Raw genomic sequence first — 18,550 nt, 5'->3', positions numbered from 1 at the left:
GTTTTATTTTTTGGCCAAGAAAGGAGGGTTAACAAGTCACTGTTTGTATGCTTATATGTGACTGTGTGTGTGTTCTTATGCTAGTCTGGGAAGAGAACCTCAAGGCTTGAGAGAAAAAGATGCACCATTTTTATAAATATGGTAAATAAAACCTTTGAACTTTAGAGCTGCATTCAGTCCCTTATTATTAAGGGAGTACCAGTTATGTTTAAAATTATAGTACACCTATTTTAGAGAATTTGCAAAGAATTAATTTCTTTGTATTTATATTTTTCAAGGTCAGTTCCTTTATTCAGCCAGAGGGAAATCCAATATCCTTGCAGAATTTTACCTCAGTTACCCAGAGAGATGAGAGAAGAATAGATTGGGGGTGGAATGTGACAGTAATTTGTCTGTCTCTGCTGCCGCAGGTTAGCAAACTGATCATCAATTTCTGTGGCAATATAAGCATAGTGTAGAGGTTAAAAACAAAAAACAAAACTGTCCCAGGTCCAGAATTTTCCATTTATTACTTAGCTCCTAAATGAAGCTTTTTATTTTTTCTCTCATTGTGTAATGTGAATACTGCTTCCTTAATCTTTATTTTTAGTTTATCAGCCTTTATTATATGTCCTTACCTGCCTTGAAAGTATATATTATATTGTTTTATCATCTGTACAAAATCATGTCACTTTGTGAATATAGTATGTTAATACATATCACCAGATAAAGGGTCAATACATAGAAAATAAGCCATTTTGACTAATTTTAGAAACTTTTGGCTAATTTTGTCTATTGTGGGCACTAGACAAGTCATTTGCCCATCTCTCATAGGAAGAAGGAAGTTCCTTCCTTGTGTGTAGCCATTTCAGGAATTTTAGCCTTAATTGAAAAACACACCTTGTTTTCTGATTGTACTTTGTTTCTGCTAGGAGATAGAAAAATCTATAGGCAGTTTCTGGGATAGGCCTTGCGTAGAAGTCTTGCCCAGTGTAGCCTCCCACCTCTATTCCTCCATTCAAGGTCACTTATTGAGCATTTCCTATGTGCCAGCCCGTCTTTAAGTGTGTGCCCTCACGGGCTTGCAACTTGTTGGTGGGGCAGATGGGGATTCTGCTCGCGGAGAAATGAAATAGAAGCTGAGCCCTGTTCTTAGTAACCAGGCTGTAGAAAGCCAGAGGAAGGAGGGATTAATTTTGCCAAGAGGAAGGGAAAGGATCCTGTCTTCATCCTCTTCTACACTGAATTATAGTCTAAATTCAGGGCAGGGATCTGCGCTATATAAATGTGACTAACAGGTCTCAGAAAAGAATGCAGTTCCTTTCTGTGCCTAAGTGGGGTGTGGACAGAAACAGAGGGTAAAAGCAAAGCCAGAACTGTACAAATTAAGCAAAATCTTTTCAGATATTTGATAGGAAGCTTTGGGTAAAATGTTAAAAGTTTTAATTAATGTATTTTAATGGCTGCTGCTGCTAAGTCGCTTCAGTCGTGTCCGACTGTGGGACTCCATAGACGGCAGCCCACCAGGCTCCCACATCCCTGGGATTCTCCAGGCAAGAACACTGGAGTGGGGTGCCATTTCCTTCTCCAGTGCATGAAAGTGAAAAGTGAAAGTGAAGTCGTTCAGTCATATCCGACTCTTAGCGACCCCATGGACTGCAGCCCACCAGGCTCCTCCATCCATGGGATTTTCCAAGCAAGAGTACTGATGGCAGTTGAGGGTTAATAAACCCAAGGGGCACTTACTTATCCTAGTTATCAGTGTGTTGTTGCCATACAGTTGAGAATAGTAGTGTGGGCTGGTCTGTGTAATACCAGTGGGATAATTAAACTTTGCAGCAGTCTGTCACTTACTCCTCAGGCAGAGGGACTTATGAGTTGGCAGTAGGTCATCTTGCTTTGCAGTGTTGTGTTCTAAATGTAGCTAAGTCTGAACCTACAGAAAAAAAGATCGAGAAAATGGAAGTGGTGAGTTCTTTTTGACTAAGGAATTTGTTCAGTCGAGGCAAAGGGCCAGTTTGAACAGCGTGAGCCTGAAACATCTTTCACAAGGGGCTCTGTGTGCCCTTGCAGCCTTCTGCTTTGCTTTGCTTCTAAAGACATGACATCTATTTTCCATATAATGTCTCAGAAGTAATTGTACCCATTTATTTTATTTTCTTAAGGAACTTTTGAGCAGATCTTGCAGTGTAGCGAGCACACACATTTTCTCTCCACGTTGGTGCCGTCCTGTCCAGGCCAGCAGGCGAACTTGCGGCAGCTCCTGGGCCTGCAGGCTTCCTGGAACCTAGACGCTGGGAGCCCGGAGCACGTGAGCCTCCTGTTCAGGGCTCCGTCTCCAGGGCTCACAAGAAGCCGGGCACACAGTAGGTGCTCGATCCATGTCTGTTGGCATTATTTGTGGAATCATATGCTGACTAAATAATTAGAGTGTATTATTAAGGGATTTCAGTCGAGCTTCCATTTCCTCGGTTGCTAGATTTGTAATATTTTGATCAGCATATGTCAACATTTCTAAAATTATTTCAGATTGATCAATGACATCTGAAGTTCCACTTACTCTTTTGCAATCACTCGTTTCTTGGGACATACGATTCTTAGGAAAAAAATGATTTAGACTTCAAGAATTTAGGGATTTTAGGAGAAAAGTAGTGCTCATTTACTTGAATAGCCTTAAAGATGAGGAAAATGAGACCCAGGTTTATGGAGCTTTTAACAGTCGATTCTGGATCCCAGATTTCCTAATTCTGAACCCAGTGTTCTCTTTTTGGATATTAAGCCAAATACCTTAAAGCTTTTCCTCTCTGTTGCTCTCACTTTTGATCTCTCATTTGTGAATACTTTCTTTAGACCAAACAGAGGATAATAAAGTACTCCAGGGGAGAGAAACTCAGAGGTGAGCCTCACATGGAAATGCTACAGGCCCGCTGCAAGGTGCAGCCAACAACAGCAACAAAAGTGAGCTGGCGATCTGCCTTCCACGCAAAGGTTATTTTTCTTATTACAACAAAACTAATTAGTGGATTTTCTAATGTAAGAAAATGTTGCTGTTAGTAAAAGTTTTCTCTGTGCCAGAAAGCAGATGGTGGCAGTGAACAGTGTTTTCTTTTGCCAGGTTTTGTATATGCTTTCTAAACCTGCAAGAGATTTTGCTTCTCCAGATTCAGATTTCTGATCTTTTTTATTTTTAAACAGAAATAGAAACTTATATTTAAATGTACTTGCATCATGTGGTCTGTTTGACATATCATGGTTCCTTGAAAATGTTGAGTAACATTTGATGTTCTGCATGAATTTCTTCTCAAAGAGTCTTGGGACTTTTTAATGCTGGGCTGTACTTTCTCTCCTGACGGAAATCTCGAGGTTGTGCCTCGAGGGTACTGCCGCAATAGGGAGTTTTGATGGGATTATCAGGAGCAGTGTATGAGATTTTCTTTATGTGGAAAATTTTTTATTTTGTTTTGTTTTGCTTCCAATTACTGTGTAAATACCAGCTTTTCTCAGTAGGGTTCCTTAGAGTCTGCCTCTATTCATGATGATGTCAGGGTTTGTATACAGTTTTGAATAATTCATTTCCCTATCTACTGCCGGTGAGATGTTACACTCTTCCTGTTCATTTAAAATTTTTTTTTGCCTACTGTTTTTGATGAAATTCCTTTCAAATAGGTTTGTTCAAAGTCTTCCCCTTTGAAGTCTAAGCATGTCAGGACAATGCGAACATGGCGGCGTTAAGACAGAGTGCTTTCTGGTTTTAAGACCAGGTGGGAGGACACGTGACCACAGTAGTGTAGATGTCAGGCTGTTTTGTGTGATGAAGACTGAGAACTCTGTTGACTAAGTCTTTGAAAATTTTCAAGAGGGTTTCCATTTAGAGGAGAAAAGGAAATCATTAGATGAGTTGTTAAAATATAGAATAAAAATGGAAAATGAAAACCAGCCCAGCGATGTTTTTTTTTTTTTTTTTTTTCTGAGATCGTTGGATAAATATAACAAGAAAGAATTGCCCTAAATTTACTAAATGGAAAAGAATTATGAAATTTTGTGTTGTTTTTGGAGGTGGTAGCCAGAATCAAAAGAAATAACAGAGGCCTTCATCCCTTCTTTTACATCATTCCCCTGTTAACCTCGACTGTGTTCCATCTGTGCCTCAATACAAACCTGATAATTCAGAGATACCATGCAGGTTATTATGTCACCTTTAATTCCTGAATAAACTCTGATCTTTTCTTGTAACTCTCCGTAGGTCTGTTGTGAATAAAAATTCCTGTCTTTTTTGAAGAACTGAGATTTCTGACCCCTGTTCAAAACGAACCACTTGTTTTGTTAATGTGATTTTTATTTTTTTAATACTTTTTCTTTGTTTTTCTCACTTACAATTTTTTAGAAGATATTTATTTCTTTGGCTGCAGTGGGTCTTAGGCAACATTGCGGATCTTTAGTCTTCACCGTGGCATGTGAGATCTAGTTCCCTGACCAGGGAGCCAGCCCCAGCCCCCTGCTTTGGGAGTTGGGAATCTTAGCCACTGGACCATCAGGGAAGTCCCTATAATTTGTTTTCAATCTTCTTTTCTAGTAACCAAGAAATAAAATAGGACAGTTTAGAAGGACCAGTGAGCGATTTCGACCAAAAATGATTTAGTCACCTCTTATTCTTTGCTTAATATTATAAATCTGAAAAGACAGAGGTGATATTGGAATCTCTCTGAACCCTGGGTTAAGGCCGTGGCTGTGTGAATGCTATAGGGGGTTAAACGTTGCTTCCTGAAGCCCAGCAGTTATAGAGTGTAGGGGTGAGGTGGGATATGATTGGCAAATAGAACTGCTCGATTTTTTCCCCTTAATTTATTTATTTTAAATTGAGGGCTAATTACAATACTGTGGTGGTTCCTGCCATACATCATCATGGCTCAGCCACAGATACACATGTGTCCCCTCCCTCCTGAACCTCCCTCCCATCTCCCACCCCATCCCACCCTTTTAGGTTGTTGCAAGCCCGGTTTGAATTTCCTGAGTCATACAGCAAACCGTGGGAATTTGCCATATGACTCAATTTTGTTTTACATGGTGGTGCTCCAGTTTCTCTGTCAGCTTTTCCTTGTCTGTAGGCTTCCACCATGACCCAAAAGTTGAAAAAACTGAGAAACTACAGAGATTTGTTATTTTTGTTAAACAGAAAACAATCAGATAAACCATTTCTTTTTTGTGGAAATCTCTACCTCCTTTCTCCTCCCTTATAGACTTAGGAAAGTGTTCTCAAAAACTCCATGTTACCACCACTGGTGTTAACTGGGGCTGTGGGGGAAGTAGCTACTTTTAAAACATAAGTAATATACACTTTGGGGCTTTCCTATTGACTCAGTGGTAAAGAATTCACCTGCAGTGCAGGAGACACAGGTTCGATTCCTGGGTCAGGAAGATCCCCTGGAGAAGGGAATGGCTACCCACTCCAGTATTCTTGCCTCGGAAATCACATGGACAGAGGAGCCTTCTGGGTTACAGTCCCTGGGGGTCACAAAGACTCAGACGTGACTCAGAGACTAAACAACAATATATACTTTAATAAACAGTCCAGAGTTGAGTGAGTGGAATTCTTAGTGGAATATTATGAGCCACCTCAGAATTGAGTAAAAGACTCAATAACTTGTACATAGTAGGTGATCAATAAATGGTTGGTGAACTGAAATAAGCTTTTCCCCCTAAGAATCACTAATTATTAGTCATTCTTTAGAGTGATAATGGTTCTTGAAAAGTGAATCAACAAAAATGAAGTCCCAGTCACCACTTAGACTTTTTATGAGGAGCAGTTATTGAAATAGCACCTCTATTAGAAACTTTCCAGAAAACATGATTTTTTAAATCAAAATAAATCCAGGTGACAAATAAGAAACTTTAAAAAAAAAGCATATCCTGTCAAACCTCAACAGGAGTCAGCCATAGTTATACATATATCCCCTCCCTTTTGAGCCTCCCTCCCATCTCCCTCCTCTGTAAAGCAATTATCCTTCAAAAAAAAAAAAAAGCATATCCTGAAGGTAGTTCATTTGCCTAATCCCACATAAACTATTACTAGTAATTGTATGGGAGACAGTTTAATTTTAGGATTATTACTAAGCAAATTACTCATCCATACTGAGTTACTGAAAATACTTATCCCCCCTTCAAAATGACCACAGAAATGAATATAGATTGCACCTTAAAATGAAAATTAAAATGACAGATAAAATGAACTTTAGATGAAGATAAAGGCATGTAAGTTCAACTGGTACCTAACTGGGTGTAAGTGGGTAGGATCCCATGATCTGTGATGGATTTCTGAAAGCTTTTCTGTATTCAGAGCTACATAAGTCAATTCATGTATTTTAATGATCTAGGTTTGTTTTCTTCTTTTTTTGTAGGATGTTTGTAGTTTTCTCATTTGTATCAACTCACACATTTTTGAAATTTTATAATTCAGTATAGTTTTGGTTATAGATTAAAGTTCACTGACTAATCTTTTTAGCATGTTTAACTGCTGCAGGGTATAAAGATACACAGAACTTGATGGCTTCCAAGTGTGGTTCAAACATCCAAAGCACTCGAGATTAGCACCATGTGAAGAAATTTTAAAATATTGTACTGCAATTAATTTTAAATAACTTAGCACTGCATATGTCAGGGAGAAAGCCATGATAGAATCCAAATGGAAACTCCTAAAAGTGAGATGATTCAGTACATTGAAATCATTTTATCTATCATAAAGACATAGAGGCAAAACCTATATCATTATTTCTACTTGCAAAAAGCTTCGTTACGATGCTGTGGAGAACCTGAGCACCGTTTTTGTGACTGACCAAATGATAGCTCCTAGGTTCATGCATGTTAGTTAAAAATGCAGAAACCAAGTTACTGTCAACATGAAAATTGAAAGCACATGGAAATTAAAATATATACATGTATTTATATGTGATAAAAATATTATATGTTTAGGGATCAGAGGTACCAATGCACCACACAATCAAGAATCGTATAACTTACAGTCATTGCTCAGTGTATGTGGTTCCTTTATACATACAGTTGCACATCTACAGATTCAATCAACCCTGGATCGTGTAGTTCCATAGTATTTACTAGTGAAAAAGTCTGCTTGTATAATGGACCCACACAGTTCAAATCTGCGTTGTTCAAGGGTCAACTGTACATACATTTATGGGTACATACATATAAATGTATGGTATATACATTTATATATATATACACACACACGTGTGTGTGTGTGTGTGTGTATCTGAAATATTTTTGAAGAAGTATTGTCCTCAATACTAGTCTAGGACCTAGGACCTAGACTAAATTCTTCAGGGATACCTTATTCAGTAGCTCTGAAAACAAGTTTTCTGGTGTTCTGAATTATATCATAGACTAAGAAATAAAGAGAAAACTGTTTATTGGCTTCTGTGGTGAGGATTGGTCAAGTCACTGAAGATAAGCATTTACAATTTATAGCGGGGTATTTGTTGTCATTCATAAGGTAAAGAATAGACAGTCTGGACTTTTGATGATTATTGAACTCATGTTATTTCTAATTGTGCTTGGGATCAGCAACTAATATCCCCCAGTCCCTTTTGATTAAAATATGGGTCCCAGCCTTGAATGCAGCCAGAAGACCAACAACTGGATTGCTAATGATCTGTTTCAAATTAGAACTCTAGGGCTGGAAAGAACCTTTACAGGATACCTAACCGCATCCCCCACACACCTATTCTGTTCCTGAATCTAGGACCAGAAAGCCAAGCCAATAACTCCCATAAAGTCTATTCTCACCACATGGGGTATACCACCATCCAGTCATGTAACGCCCCAAAAAGCCAGAAAATTCACCCTAAAACATCTGTTGACATCTCCCAAAAGAGGCCCTGTTGTATTTCCATGGCCCTGAAATAGCAATTTTTTTCACCTTCTGATTTCAGTTCCAACAAGTATCTGTTAGTACCTATATGTTCCAGATACCCTTCTCTGTGCAGTAATACATAGTAATACACAGGAAATACAAGTAAGAAGTCAGTGTGATTCTTCAACCAGTTTCTGTGTGTTAAAAACCAGTGTCCATGCAGTGTACAGTTAAGAGTTATAGCTCCTATAATTTACAAGGCATTTCAAATCATGCCATTCCATTCTTACAATTTCTAAAGTCAGGCATCTGGAAGATGAGTACACTGAAGTTCAGAGAGATGAAAGGGCTTGTCCAGTTCAACAAAACAAATATAAATGGCCAAGAAGAGACTCAAACTCAGGTTTTCTAATACCAGGTCCTCTACTTTTTTCAGTGTACCACAGCTACCTATATTAAACTGTCATTTCTCTTAAAGGGAGTACGCCAGGCCTGATTATGAACAGCATCATGAAATTATGTCTCAGGGAGAAAATCCTGATTTTTAAAAAGTTTTTTGATATTTTGCACCATTCCCAACAGCGTTAATTATGCAGTAATAAAGGACTCTGCCTAAACCTTTGTATATCTTACTGGAAAAGTTAATCTCAATTGTTCCTATCAACAGTTAGCATCCAGGCTACTGGAAATTCTGTTACCAGGCTACAGTTAGTGGTACAGTACAGATTGCAAATAGTAAGAGAATAAAAGACATTACAAATGTACTCAATAACATGAGTTGCTGTACATTAATTTCACCAAGAGACAGGACTTAATCAAAAGGAGATGCCACAGAATCTTGGTTTTATTATCATTATCCTGATTGAGGACTCTGTAAGAGCAGAGACCTTGCCTTTTAAAATTTTGTATCTCCAGGTATGCAGGGAGAAAGAAGGCTCACAGCAGATGCATTGATGAATGCCTGAATTAATAAATGGAATAAGTGAACCCAAAGACGAGGACGTTAAAAGGAAGCAGTGTTTTTTCAGGAGACTGTTCCAATATCATTTTCCCCTTTGATTAGGAGAACTGGTGTGAACATTGCTAACACTGAGGAGTCCCAGGCTTCTCCAAAATCTAGCTCTCACCTATGCTAGTACTCACAAAACATCTGATAGTCCTGTATTCTCTGCTTGGGGGGAGGAGGTAGGAAAGAAAAAAAAGAAACAAAACCCCCAAACTTCCTGATTTACCCAACCACAGAATCTTCAACCTTCTCATTAAGGCATCTGCATTTTTTTAGGCAAATTGTTACTATGCCATTCTCATCCTCTTCTTTGACAGCATTATCTTCTGGTTATGAATGTGACAGGGTCCAGTGATTTGATTTGTGAGAGTTTGGTCCTTTATAGTCAGTGGATCGAAATCCCTTCCACCATGCTTTTTCCCTGCCTCCCATCCCTCCCCTTCCCCCACCATCAATTCTTAATTCCCTTTTCTCCTTTCTTCCTTTTCAAGCAGGAAAATGTCACAGTAAACCCCACCATCTTGTCATCCAAAATTCCATGGGCGCTTTAGCTCAAGGGGTCTTCTTCTCGAGGCCTTCACCTTACTTTTAGACAGTTGTCATTATCTTTGTCTAAAGGTCATAGCTAAATTGAATAAAAGGAAAGCTGTGTTTTCCTGTCGATGCACAAAGGCAGTATTGACTTCCCTAATCCAGTTTGCTGAGGGGTGAGAGAATTAAATTAGATATCTAAGCACAGAAATTGAGAGCCTTTGAAAACAAAGATAAGGAGACAAGACTGTATTTTCCCTTTTCCTGGGAGCTCTGGGCTCAAGATTTTGCAGGTGTGTCATCTGATCCATGGCTTGCATCGATCAAAACTGTGCCAATGCATATTTAATTAGCAAGGGGACCCTGGATGCATTATAGCCATCATCCCTATATTGAATGGACTGTCAGACTTTCTGCACACTTCTCCACCCCCACCCTCCCCTCCACCCATGCCCCCTCCTTTGCCTCCTTGTTTGGGAAGCTTCTGCATTTTGTCTGAGCAGCTAAAAAGTTTCTTTGTTTTTAGCTGCTGATGCATACAGCACTACTGAGGAGAATACAAACAAGTAGAGTCCTAAAGTGTTTATTTTGTCTAGGAAGACAAGCTCAACCAATTTGATGCCTTTGGTAAGATTTTCAAACCCTGTAAAAAACCAACAACAACAACAAAAAAAGAAATACATTTTTCAACTCTGCAGTTATAGATTTTTTTTAAAAGGAGTCAGTTATATTAGGATAAAAAATGAGGATCCTGGAATAAATACTTTAACAATAAAATAAAAGAATAAGTAGTTGTCTATTATAATAGAAAAAGTATTTAAAAAAAAAAACTCTCTGTTCTTGACCATTAGATAGGGCATGTTAGCAAATTTTTAATTTATCAGCCCAAATTGCATGATAGAAATTCATTCTGTCCTGAGTCTGTCCTGCTATTAGGGAATTCAGTGAAAGTAGAAAAATTAAGATAGAAGGTGGGTAAAATGTTAGAATTGGATGTATTTATTTATTTATTTAAGTTTCAAAGGTTTCATAGGAACAGCTGTTGGTGGGGGTTCTTAAAGTGATGGGAAGTTTGGAGTTTTGCCTCCGACAGGTTATTTCATGGGATTACAGTCACCATTGATTTTCACACAGGTTACAAAGCCTGAATACCCAGACAGAGTGTTGTCTGATAAACAGATGTAAGGCACCAAGTCTGCTTAGAATAAAGAGCAACAGACTGTGAGCACATATTTAGGACTCATTTAAACTCATCAGCATAGTCTAGCTCAGAGTGCTCTGTCTCTAGTCTACTTTTGAGGTGGCTTCTTGCTGGTAAAGTAACAAGAAATTTTTTTTCTTACTACAATTTGCTGTGGAGACTCATGGGAAGTTCATTTGCATACATCTTGTTACCAAGACTGACTACTTCCTGGCTTAGACAAAGTGTTGCCTGATAAACAGACGTAACACACAAATGTCTGTCTGGAATAAACAACAAGCTGAGATTTACATTTCCATTATCAGGGATAATCTCTTTCCCAGTACATGGGAGTTAGGAACCTTTATTTTAAAACCAGGACTGTGATGCTGATGTTTTATACCAGAATCATGTCATGTGTAAGTTTGGCTTGATTTTTTTTTGAAAGAAGCAAAAATGTATTATGGATGGTAAGATTTATATTGCAGAGGTAAATGTACATTTCTTTTGTGGGGGATCTTATAGTTTCAAAACCAGGTTTTCTTGCATTATTTGATCCACATGACAACTCTATTAAATTAGTCAAAATAGTCATTAGTGCCCCCATTTTACAGATGAAAAAACTGAGATGCAGAGTAATTAAATTATACAGCTGAGATTTTTTAGGGTTCCATCTTTTTAACATTTCATACTCTTTTCTGTAGTGAAATACGAAAAAAAAAAATAGCAAAATAGTTAATCCTTAGAATGCTAACTGAACTTTAACATACTTATCCTCAGAGATCATTTTATTATTTTAATAAATTTTTGACAGATACCCAGATACATGAAAATAATGTGTATAGACTATAACTAAATTATACATCATTTTCATTTGACACGTTTGTTTTTATAGCATGAAAGTATACAAGGAGTTTTTCTACTTCCGGTTGTATAGATGACTGTTCAAGTACTTTTTAAGTGTATTTTCTTCTGATGAAGAACTCCAAGAACTTACTGTTATAATTCATTTTGTTTGTGAAAAAACTGACTCAAAAGGAGAAATTGAGCACAGGTCTGATGTGCAATAGTGTTATAGTTGTGGCTTTTTAGGCAAGTCTTTGTTTACACATGAGTGGGTAGGTAACCAGGTTGACTCACTATTGTGAGTTCAGAAGTGATCAACAGGTCACCATCATGTATTAACATAGCTCCTATTATGAGAAAAACAAAATTCAGAGGTTACCTCAACATCTTAGTTTATTTCAGTCGTGGCCCCTTGTCAAAGAAAACATGAGAAATTAGAAATTGAGTCCAAGTAGCACACTTGCACATCTTTATAATCACCACATTCTTGCCATTGACTTCATTTATAACTTCTCTGAAAAAGCCCATCACGACTTGAAATCAGTCTCATGCGAAGATTGGGGTTTGAAGATTGAGTCATTTGGTCTTTACTTTCAGAGTGACTGAAGTTGTAATTTTCAAAGCTTAGAAATGATTTCCCCCTCAGTGTCATAGCACAACAATGGTGAGACCATTGTACTTTTCTCTCAATGTGTTAAAACTGTGTATCATTCCACAACCTCCCTGTGCATGTAGCCAAGTAACACGTTTATGAGTAGGTGATAAGACAGTTGAATCACTCTTCAACCTAAACAGTCTCATCATCATACACAGCCCCGACTAAACAGATGGGCCTAGAATACCAGCATTAATGCCAAAAAAATCTAATTCCTGCAAATTTAATATTTCACATATTCTTCTTCAGAAAGAGACGTTAAAAAAAAATAATTTCAAGAAGGAAATTTGTAGTCATCTAGATTATGTAACACTTTTAATCCCAACCCTGAAAATGCCATACCCGGAAGTGGTGAGGGGGTGAATCTCCTGAGCAGCTGGCAGCCCCTGGGGTGGTCTGGTGGAGCCCTTCCAAGTCGCTGCTGCGTGAACACAGCCTTCCTGCTCCATCCGAATCCGGATTAGAGGATTCAGGGACAAACGTGCGCAAACTAGCCTGGTCCTTTTGGAATGAGGGCTTTCCCTCTGTCCCGTCTCTACCTCCCTTCTGGTGGAGAAGGATTTGCTGTGCATCCCTTGATTACTATGATTATCATAACACATGCAGTTCTAGCTCACTGGGAGAGTTACACAGGCCAAATTTTGTATTTTAAATACAGTTAAGACTTCCCATTTAAAGAACCGTGGAGTATTTCCATTTTAAAAGATAAGAAAACTTTTATGGTGTGACTCATCTCATAATTTGTTTTTTTTTTAAAAAACAGGTTATTGTATATTCATTTTTCATTAAGTGGACCACAGTTGTATACATTAATTGCCATTAAATATTGGTTTGGTTGTTTACTGAGCTTAAAAGATTTATATCCATTCTCTGAAAATGCTGGTGGTAGTTGAAGATTTTTGGTGGTCTAGATTTAATGATGGTATTACAAAATTCTGTTTGTTCTTTGCCAGACTGTGATGGATAATGTTATATTTAGCGGATAGTATTGTATTCATCAGTGTTTACTCGTAAGCTGCAGATTGTATATACATATGTGCAACTGTGCAGTGACAGTCTACATTCTCAAATAAAGATTTTTAAAATATTTCCTCACACCTCTGTCTTTAAGGCCATGGTGATACTGGAAAAAAATAGACAATATTCCTAAAGGTTATAAAGTGTTACAATAACACTTCTTTTATAACTGCAGCTGTAAGACTGATAAGCAAAATGCATCTATTATAACCATTTTTCTAGATTTCCTTACTGTAATAAACGTCTTATGGTACTGAACGATCAAAATAGAGTAGTTCTAAGCCTTAGATTACCAATCAGAAATAGATTTCTGTAACATCATGGATGTAGAAAAAATGAATCTTGGATTCTTTGGTTTGACTCTTTTGCAAACTACTCATCTTTCCAAACCTCTGTAAGGAAAAAAAAAAAAAGCCTACCTAAATTTTGAAAATCTTTCAGGGCCACAATCCTAGAGGGTAACTGTTTATTATATTCAGAATATAATCACCCTATTCCTTATTTTCTTTTACTCCAGAAGCATTCCTAACGCTTCGTTTTGTTGGGGGAAAGGATTCATTCCCGACTTTGCCTTTCCTTTTTCACACTATAAACAACAACTCCATTTCTTTCTGGCGGCATTTTCACTTTCTTTCTTTGACTTGACTAACTCATTTTTGTTTCTGGATGCCTTCTCATTTCTTCTTCGTATCACCTTTTAATTTGGGAGATTTAAAACCGGACACAAAACTCTAACAAAGCCTTTTCAAGCTTCGTCTTTAGCCAAATCAGTATGCATGTAGGGAGCTTGAACTTAAGCAAAATTACTTTTCCAGTGGAACCTGGATTTGTACTTTTGGGGTCTGGAGACTTTTGTTGATTTCATGTTGACTGAAGAGGAATTACACTTGTTTGTTTCAGGGTGGGAAGTGCTCCCCACCACTGCATGGCTGCCCTTCTTTTATCAGCTATTCACAACAGCAGTTGTTAGGATTTTGAGGTCCTCCTTGGGCCTCAGAATATGGCTGCTTTCTCTTATCTTTGGATTTTTTGAATGTGTGAACTATTTCTGCCATCCATCATTTTAGCCTGCACACATTTCTGGGGGCCTTTCATGTGTCAGACACTGTCCTCAGCTCTTATTATTCTGAGAAGCCTCTTGCCATGTGTCGGCCAGGGGATCAGAGGAGGTGATTGTCTGTAACTTCTAAATGCCGTGCAAGATTTCCCAGCCATGAGCCAGAGGGATGTGCCTCTCCCTTGCCAGGTCCCACGAAGGGGGACATCAAGCAGAAATAAAGACCTTTTCTGCCCTCCTTTTCCATTTTATAAGTCCCAGTCAGCTTTTAGGTGTAAACTTAGTGTATTTTCAGTCACTGGCAGTGGTTCAGCCCTAGAAGGCTGAACAAGTGAAAATTCATCCTTTTAGTTCTGTGGTTATCAAATCCTTGGCTGGGCCAGGTACTCTTAGAAGGTACTGGACCTAAGACTAGAATAAGAAAGGAATTCTTTTCTCACGGAGTTCTGATTCTCATGTGAGATCATTGAAAAGTACCTTAGTGCAGCATAGTGTAAGTCACACGGTAAGAAATATATGGCCGAGGAGAGAGGAAAAGTTTAATTCTGGGTTGGGCACAAGGAAGATTTAACAGCATTTCATCTTTGCTTCCTGCCTGGAGAACAGAAAATACATGGAAGTGATGTCTGTATTTTTGCCCAATCAGTTTTACCCTACTGACCTGTATTGGTCACTCTTCACCATCCCAAGAGGAGTATTCTCTTGAGGTTCCAAGTTGAAGGGGAGCAGAATGAGGGGAGGGGGCCTGGACCCGTGCATAAGTAGTAAATCCAGTACAAGATTTTGTTCCTGCACTGCACAAGCTTATGGAAGCTCAGGCTAGTGTGTTGGCACTAGGATTTATTTTATTCCTTTCCCAAGTGATTATATTGATAGTGAAATATCTTTGTCTGAGTACTCCAGCAGTATAGCTCTAAGCGCCATAAAAATGCATAGATAGATGACTAGCAGTTCAATTAAGAGGTCTCAATCCAGCCTCCTATATGAAAACCATGTCTATTTTAGGTTTAAATTTCTGCTCATAAATTTTTTAGAAACCAAAAGAAAAATTGCTTTTACAGGTTAGGTTGAAGTCTAAGGTTCCTTAAACAAAAAACAAATCCCTGGATGGGGAGAAAAATTGATAACCCTAATGTACTTCCTCCCAATAGCATTTCCAACTCCATCATTTAAACACATTTTAAATAATATTCTCTTCATTGTAATATACAAATCTTCTGGCTTTCAACCAGGAAACCAGAGAAAGTTGCTGCCATGGGGGACTCAGATACAAGAAAGGCACCCAATTCTATGCAGGTGAATTTTTTTTTTGGCCTCTAATTATTTCAGGTGGTGGGAATCAAAAGGCCATGTGATAATTGTCCCCAAAAGTAAGATGTGAAGTTACTTTGGCTTCTGACAGGTCTCTACCAACTATGCACAAGAGAAAATTGAATTAATTTTTTGCTTTCATAATAGTGTTTTAATGCAAATACTTAAGAAAGAGATCTTTCCTTTGTATCAATTATGTATGGGTAGAAATTATAATTCTGGTCACCTGGTTGGCCCCATACATAACAGCATCGCTGACCTTTTGTAATACCAAAGAAAGAGCCCATCCGTCCTCAGCAAGAATTGCACCAGGACTGGGTAATTTTGTTCCTTGTTGGTTCAAAAAAGAAATGGCATTAAATGGCCCATGGTAGAAAATAATTAAGTTTTAAGATCATTTAACTTTTCTTGTAGATCTTTGGCTTTTCCTGTCTGTTACCAGGATGGTGTATTTTAGTATGCAGTCCTCCGGTGGAGAACAGTATCCCCAGCTTTTGAATAAAACTGGGAAATTAAATTCCGTTTTCAGTTTGGCTAGGTGCCTCCTCCAGTGTTGGTAGCTGAGCTTTCACAAGAGTGCTGTGGCGCCTTTCAGACCAACTCTGAGCTGTTTCCCTGCCGCTCAGTCGGTTGCTGTTTACTTGCTTCTTTTTCTGTGGCTTGGAATTGTAAACTTTCTTTGAACGTATCTATTGCCATCTTTTGTTGCTATTCATGTTTTCTGTAATTATGCTATCTTCCTATAAATACAGGGTGACAAATGTAAAAAAAAATTTCAAAGAGCAAAAAAGTCTGCTTTTAGTATTAAGACAGTTGTTTGGATCTTTCATTTTTTTTTTGCCTTAATATTGATAGATAAAATTCAGAAAAGTAGTTGGCTATGGTATATTTAAATTAATTGAGATAAAAAATATTTTTCCTTTTGTTCGCAAAGAAGTGATTGGTCATAAAGATATTAATACACCAAGAAAAAGAACATCGGCTAAGCTATCAGATAGAAAGTTAAGTTTACTAGTCTTATTCCAAAGACAATGTTCTGTTTGGCAAAATTTTAGGTATCTATATTGGCACATGATCAAGAAGAATTTTAACTTTCCCTAAGACAAACTTAGATATTTTCTCTGATTTCAATTGTGGCTATTAATGGTTTAAAAATTTCCAGTACACAAATAATGAAGGTATGCCTTTCTCCTAAAACATGTTGAATTGCTTATAAGAATGTTTAATTTATAATTTTTAATTGCAAAGTTACAGAATACTCCCTTAGAAAAAGAGAAGGTAATCATGCCATATTTTAAAATCACTTGCTATAAATGTAATATTAATTGAGTTAAAATTTCAAATGTGATCGCATATAAATTTATATTCCAATTTTCAGTGCAGACTTTGTATTTAACTCTGTGGTTCATTCTGAAGAATTTCTCTAAAGTTTTTTGAGAAATACTGTAATACTTTTGGTGTGTGTCTTCACTGTGGCTATTGTTACATTATGATAAAAAGCTATCACTTTGCCAGACTTAAATAAAAATTCAGATTTTCACATTTGAACCTTTGAATCAATCTAGAATTTTTGCTCTATGCACCAGGTTAAGCGCATCGAAAAGTTTTTAAGTAGACGTTTAAAAAAAAGTACTTTCCAATAATTAAAATCTTCATTTGCCTAAAAGCAGGGAGTCTTTCTTACAGTAATAAATCAGTGCTTCTCGACCTAGGGTCGCTAGTCGCACTGCTTCTCTGTGCAGTATCTCCAAGAAAGAGAATGCTAAAGCTGTAACTCTATTGGTTAAATAGAAGTAATATTTTCAATTTAATCACAGTCAAGTGTCATGACCTTTTGATCTTGCATTGAACTTCTTGCTAAAATGTGGTCAGATTCCAGATAGCCCGTTCTAACCCTGTGAAGTCAAGGTAAAGTGCAGATCCAGGCTTTCCATAGATACAGAGATTTTTCTAGAAAATTTTTGGTTTGTTTTTCGAGAATGTTATATACTGTTTCAAGTCTCAGAAAAATGCTTTACATAAAAAACTCTCTACTTGAAATAGTTTGCCTGACTTTTTTTTTCTTTCCCCAAGAAAATGTATCATAAGTATGCTTACTTCTAATTCTGTGAAAGTTTTTGGTCTAACTTGTTTAGCTCATCTTAAAATTAAATGTTACTTTATTTTAAATGGTCTCATTTAGAAGTTAAATTGATTGGATTAAATTTTTAGTTTAAAAATGGTTGTATTTTTATCAGTAAAATAAAAAATAGATGCGATTCAATAAAGGTGTGCAAGAACCTGTTTTTGCTCACAAGCCCTTTAGGATCTCCCAGATGCATCGGTACAAAAGGAAAAGAAAACTCATAAAGTGGGGGGAGATGTGTACCTTTTAGAAAGATGTCTTTGAGTGATCCTGTTATTTTAAGTAAAGGCGCTGGAGTATTAGGATTCTAGTATTTAATGGTGTTAGCCTGCATAGTCTGTTGCTGTAATACAGAGCTAAATATCAACAGAACTTGTTTCTGTTGTTTGGGTTGCTTTTATATACCAGCTTCAAAATATGTTTTGACACTTTATTATGTTCTGAATCAAGCTTCAGATGTGTGTAATGAAGGATGAAGTCTTTATCAGACTCTAGTGTATAAATAATGGAGAAGAGCAGTTTGGAAAGGGTCTCTGTGTAGGAGGATGGTTTCTGAAGAGTTTTAAGTTATGATCTGGTGCAAGCCAAGTGCTGCCGGAGGTGTAAACAGAACCGAGAGTCCTCTCTGAAGGCATGGGCTGCTGCGGCTGCCGCCCTTCTCCCCCTGTCTTTTCTTTCTTCCTTTTTTGATCATCACGTCACCTCTGTAATGTTCTCACTCCTGGTTTACGGGCTGAACCTTTTGAGAAAGTCTGCCACCTCTGATCCACTTTTCTTTCACAGACCCTGTAATTTTTGGCCGTATTTTTATGTTTTTCAGATTCAAGTCAATCTGAAAGTCCCAGCCAGCCAAGTGATGCTGACATTAAGGACCAGCCAGAAAATGGTAAGTTTAGTTTGGGACTCTGGTTGCTGTTCTGAGAGTCCATGGTAGCCAGCAGCCAACCAAGTAGGAGGATTTCAAGGTCTGCCTGAGTGG

At 37.7% G+C, this 18,550-nt stretch overlaps 1 protein-coding gene across 3 annotated transcripts in view; it reads left to right on the top strand.

Moving 5' to 3' along the window:
• The window catches only part of NFIA (nuclear factor I A), a 399,012-nt gene that overhangs the window by 181,550 nt on the left and 198,912 nt on the right, over positions 1–18,550 (top strand). For all 3 annotated transcript variants that reach the window (XM_070780237.1, XM_070780242.1, XM_070780228.1), the window contains exon 3: positions 18,392–18,457. In XM_070780237.1, the coding sequence (XP_070636338.1) occupies positions 18,392–18,457 (66 nt within the window). The remainder of the gene's footprint in view (positions 1–18,391; positions 18,458–18,550) is intronic.

Source organism: Bos indicus, chromosome 3 (assembly GCF_029378745.1).
Source record: "Bos indicus isolate NIAB-ARS_2022 breed Sahiwal x Tharparkar chromosome 3, NIAB-ARS_B.indTharparkar_mat_pri_1.0, whole genome shotgun sequence".
Classification (NCBI taxonomy): domain Eukaryota; kingdom Metazoa; phylum Chordata; class Mammalia; order Artiodactyla; family Bovidae; genus Bos; species Bos indicus.
The sequence above is the reverse complement of the archived record's forward strand: the minus strand, read 5'-3'. Positions and strand labels throughout refer to the sequence as shown.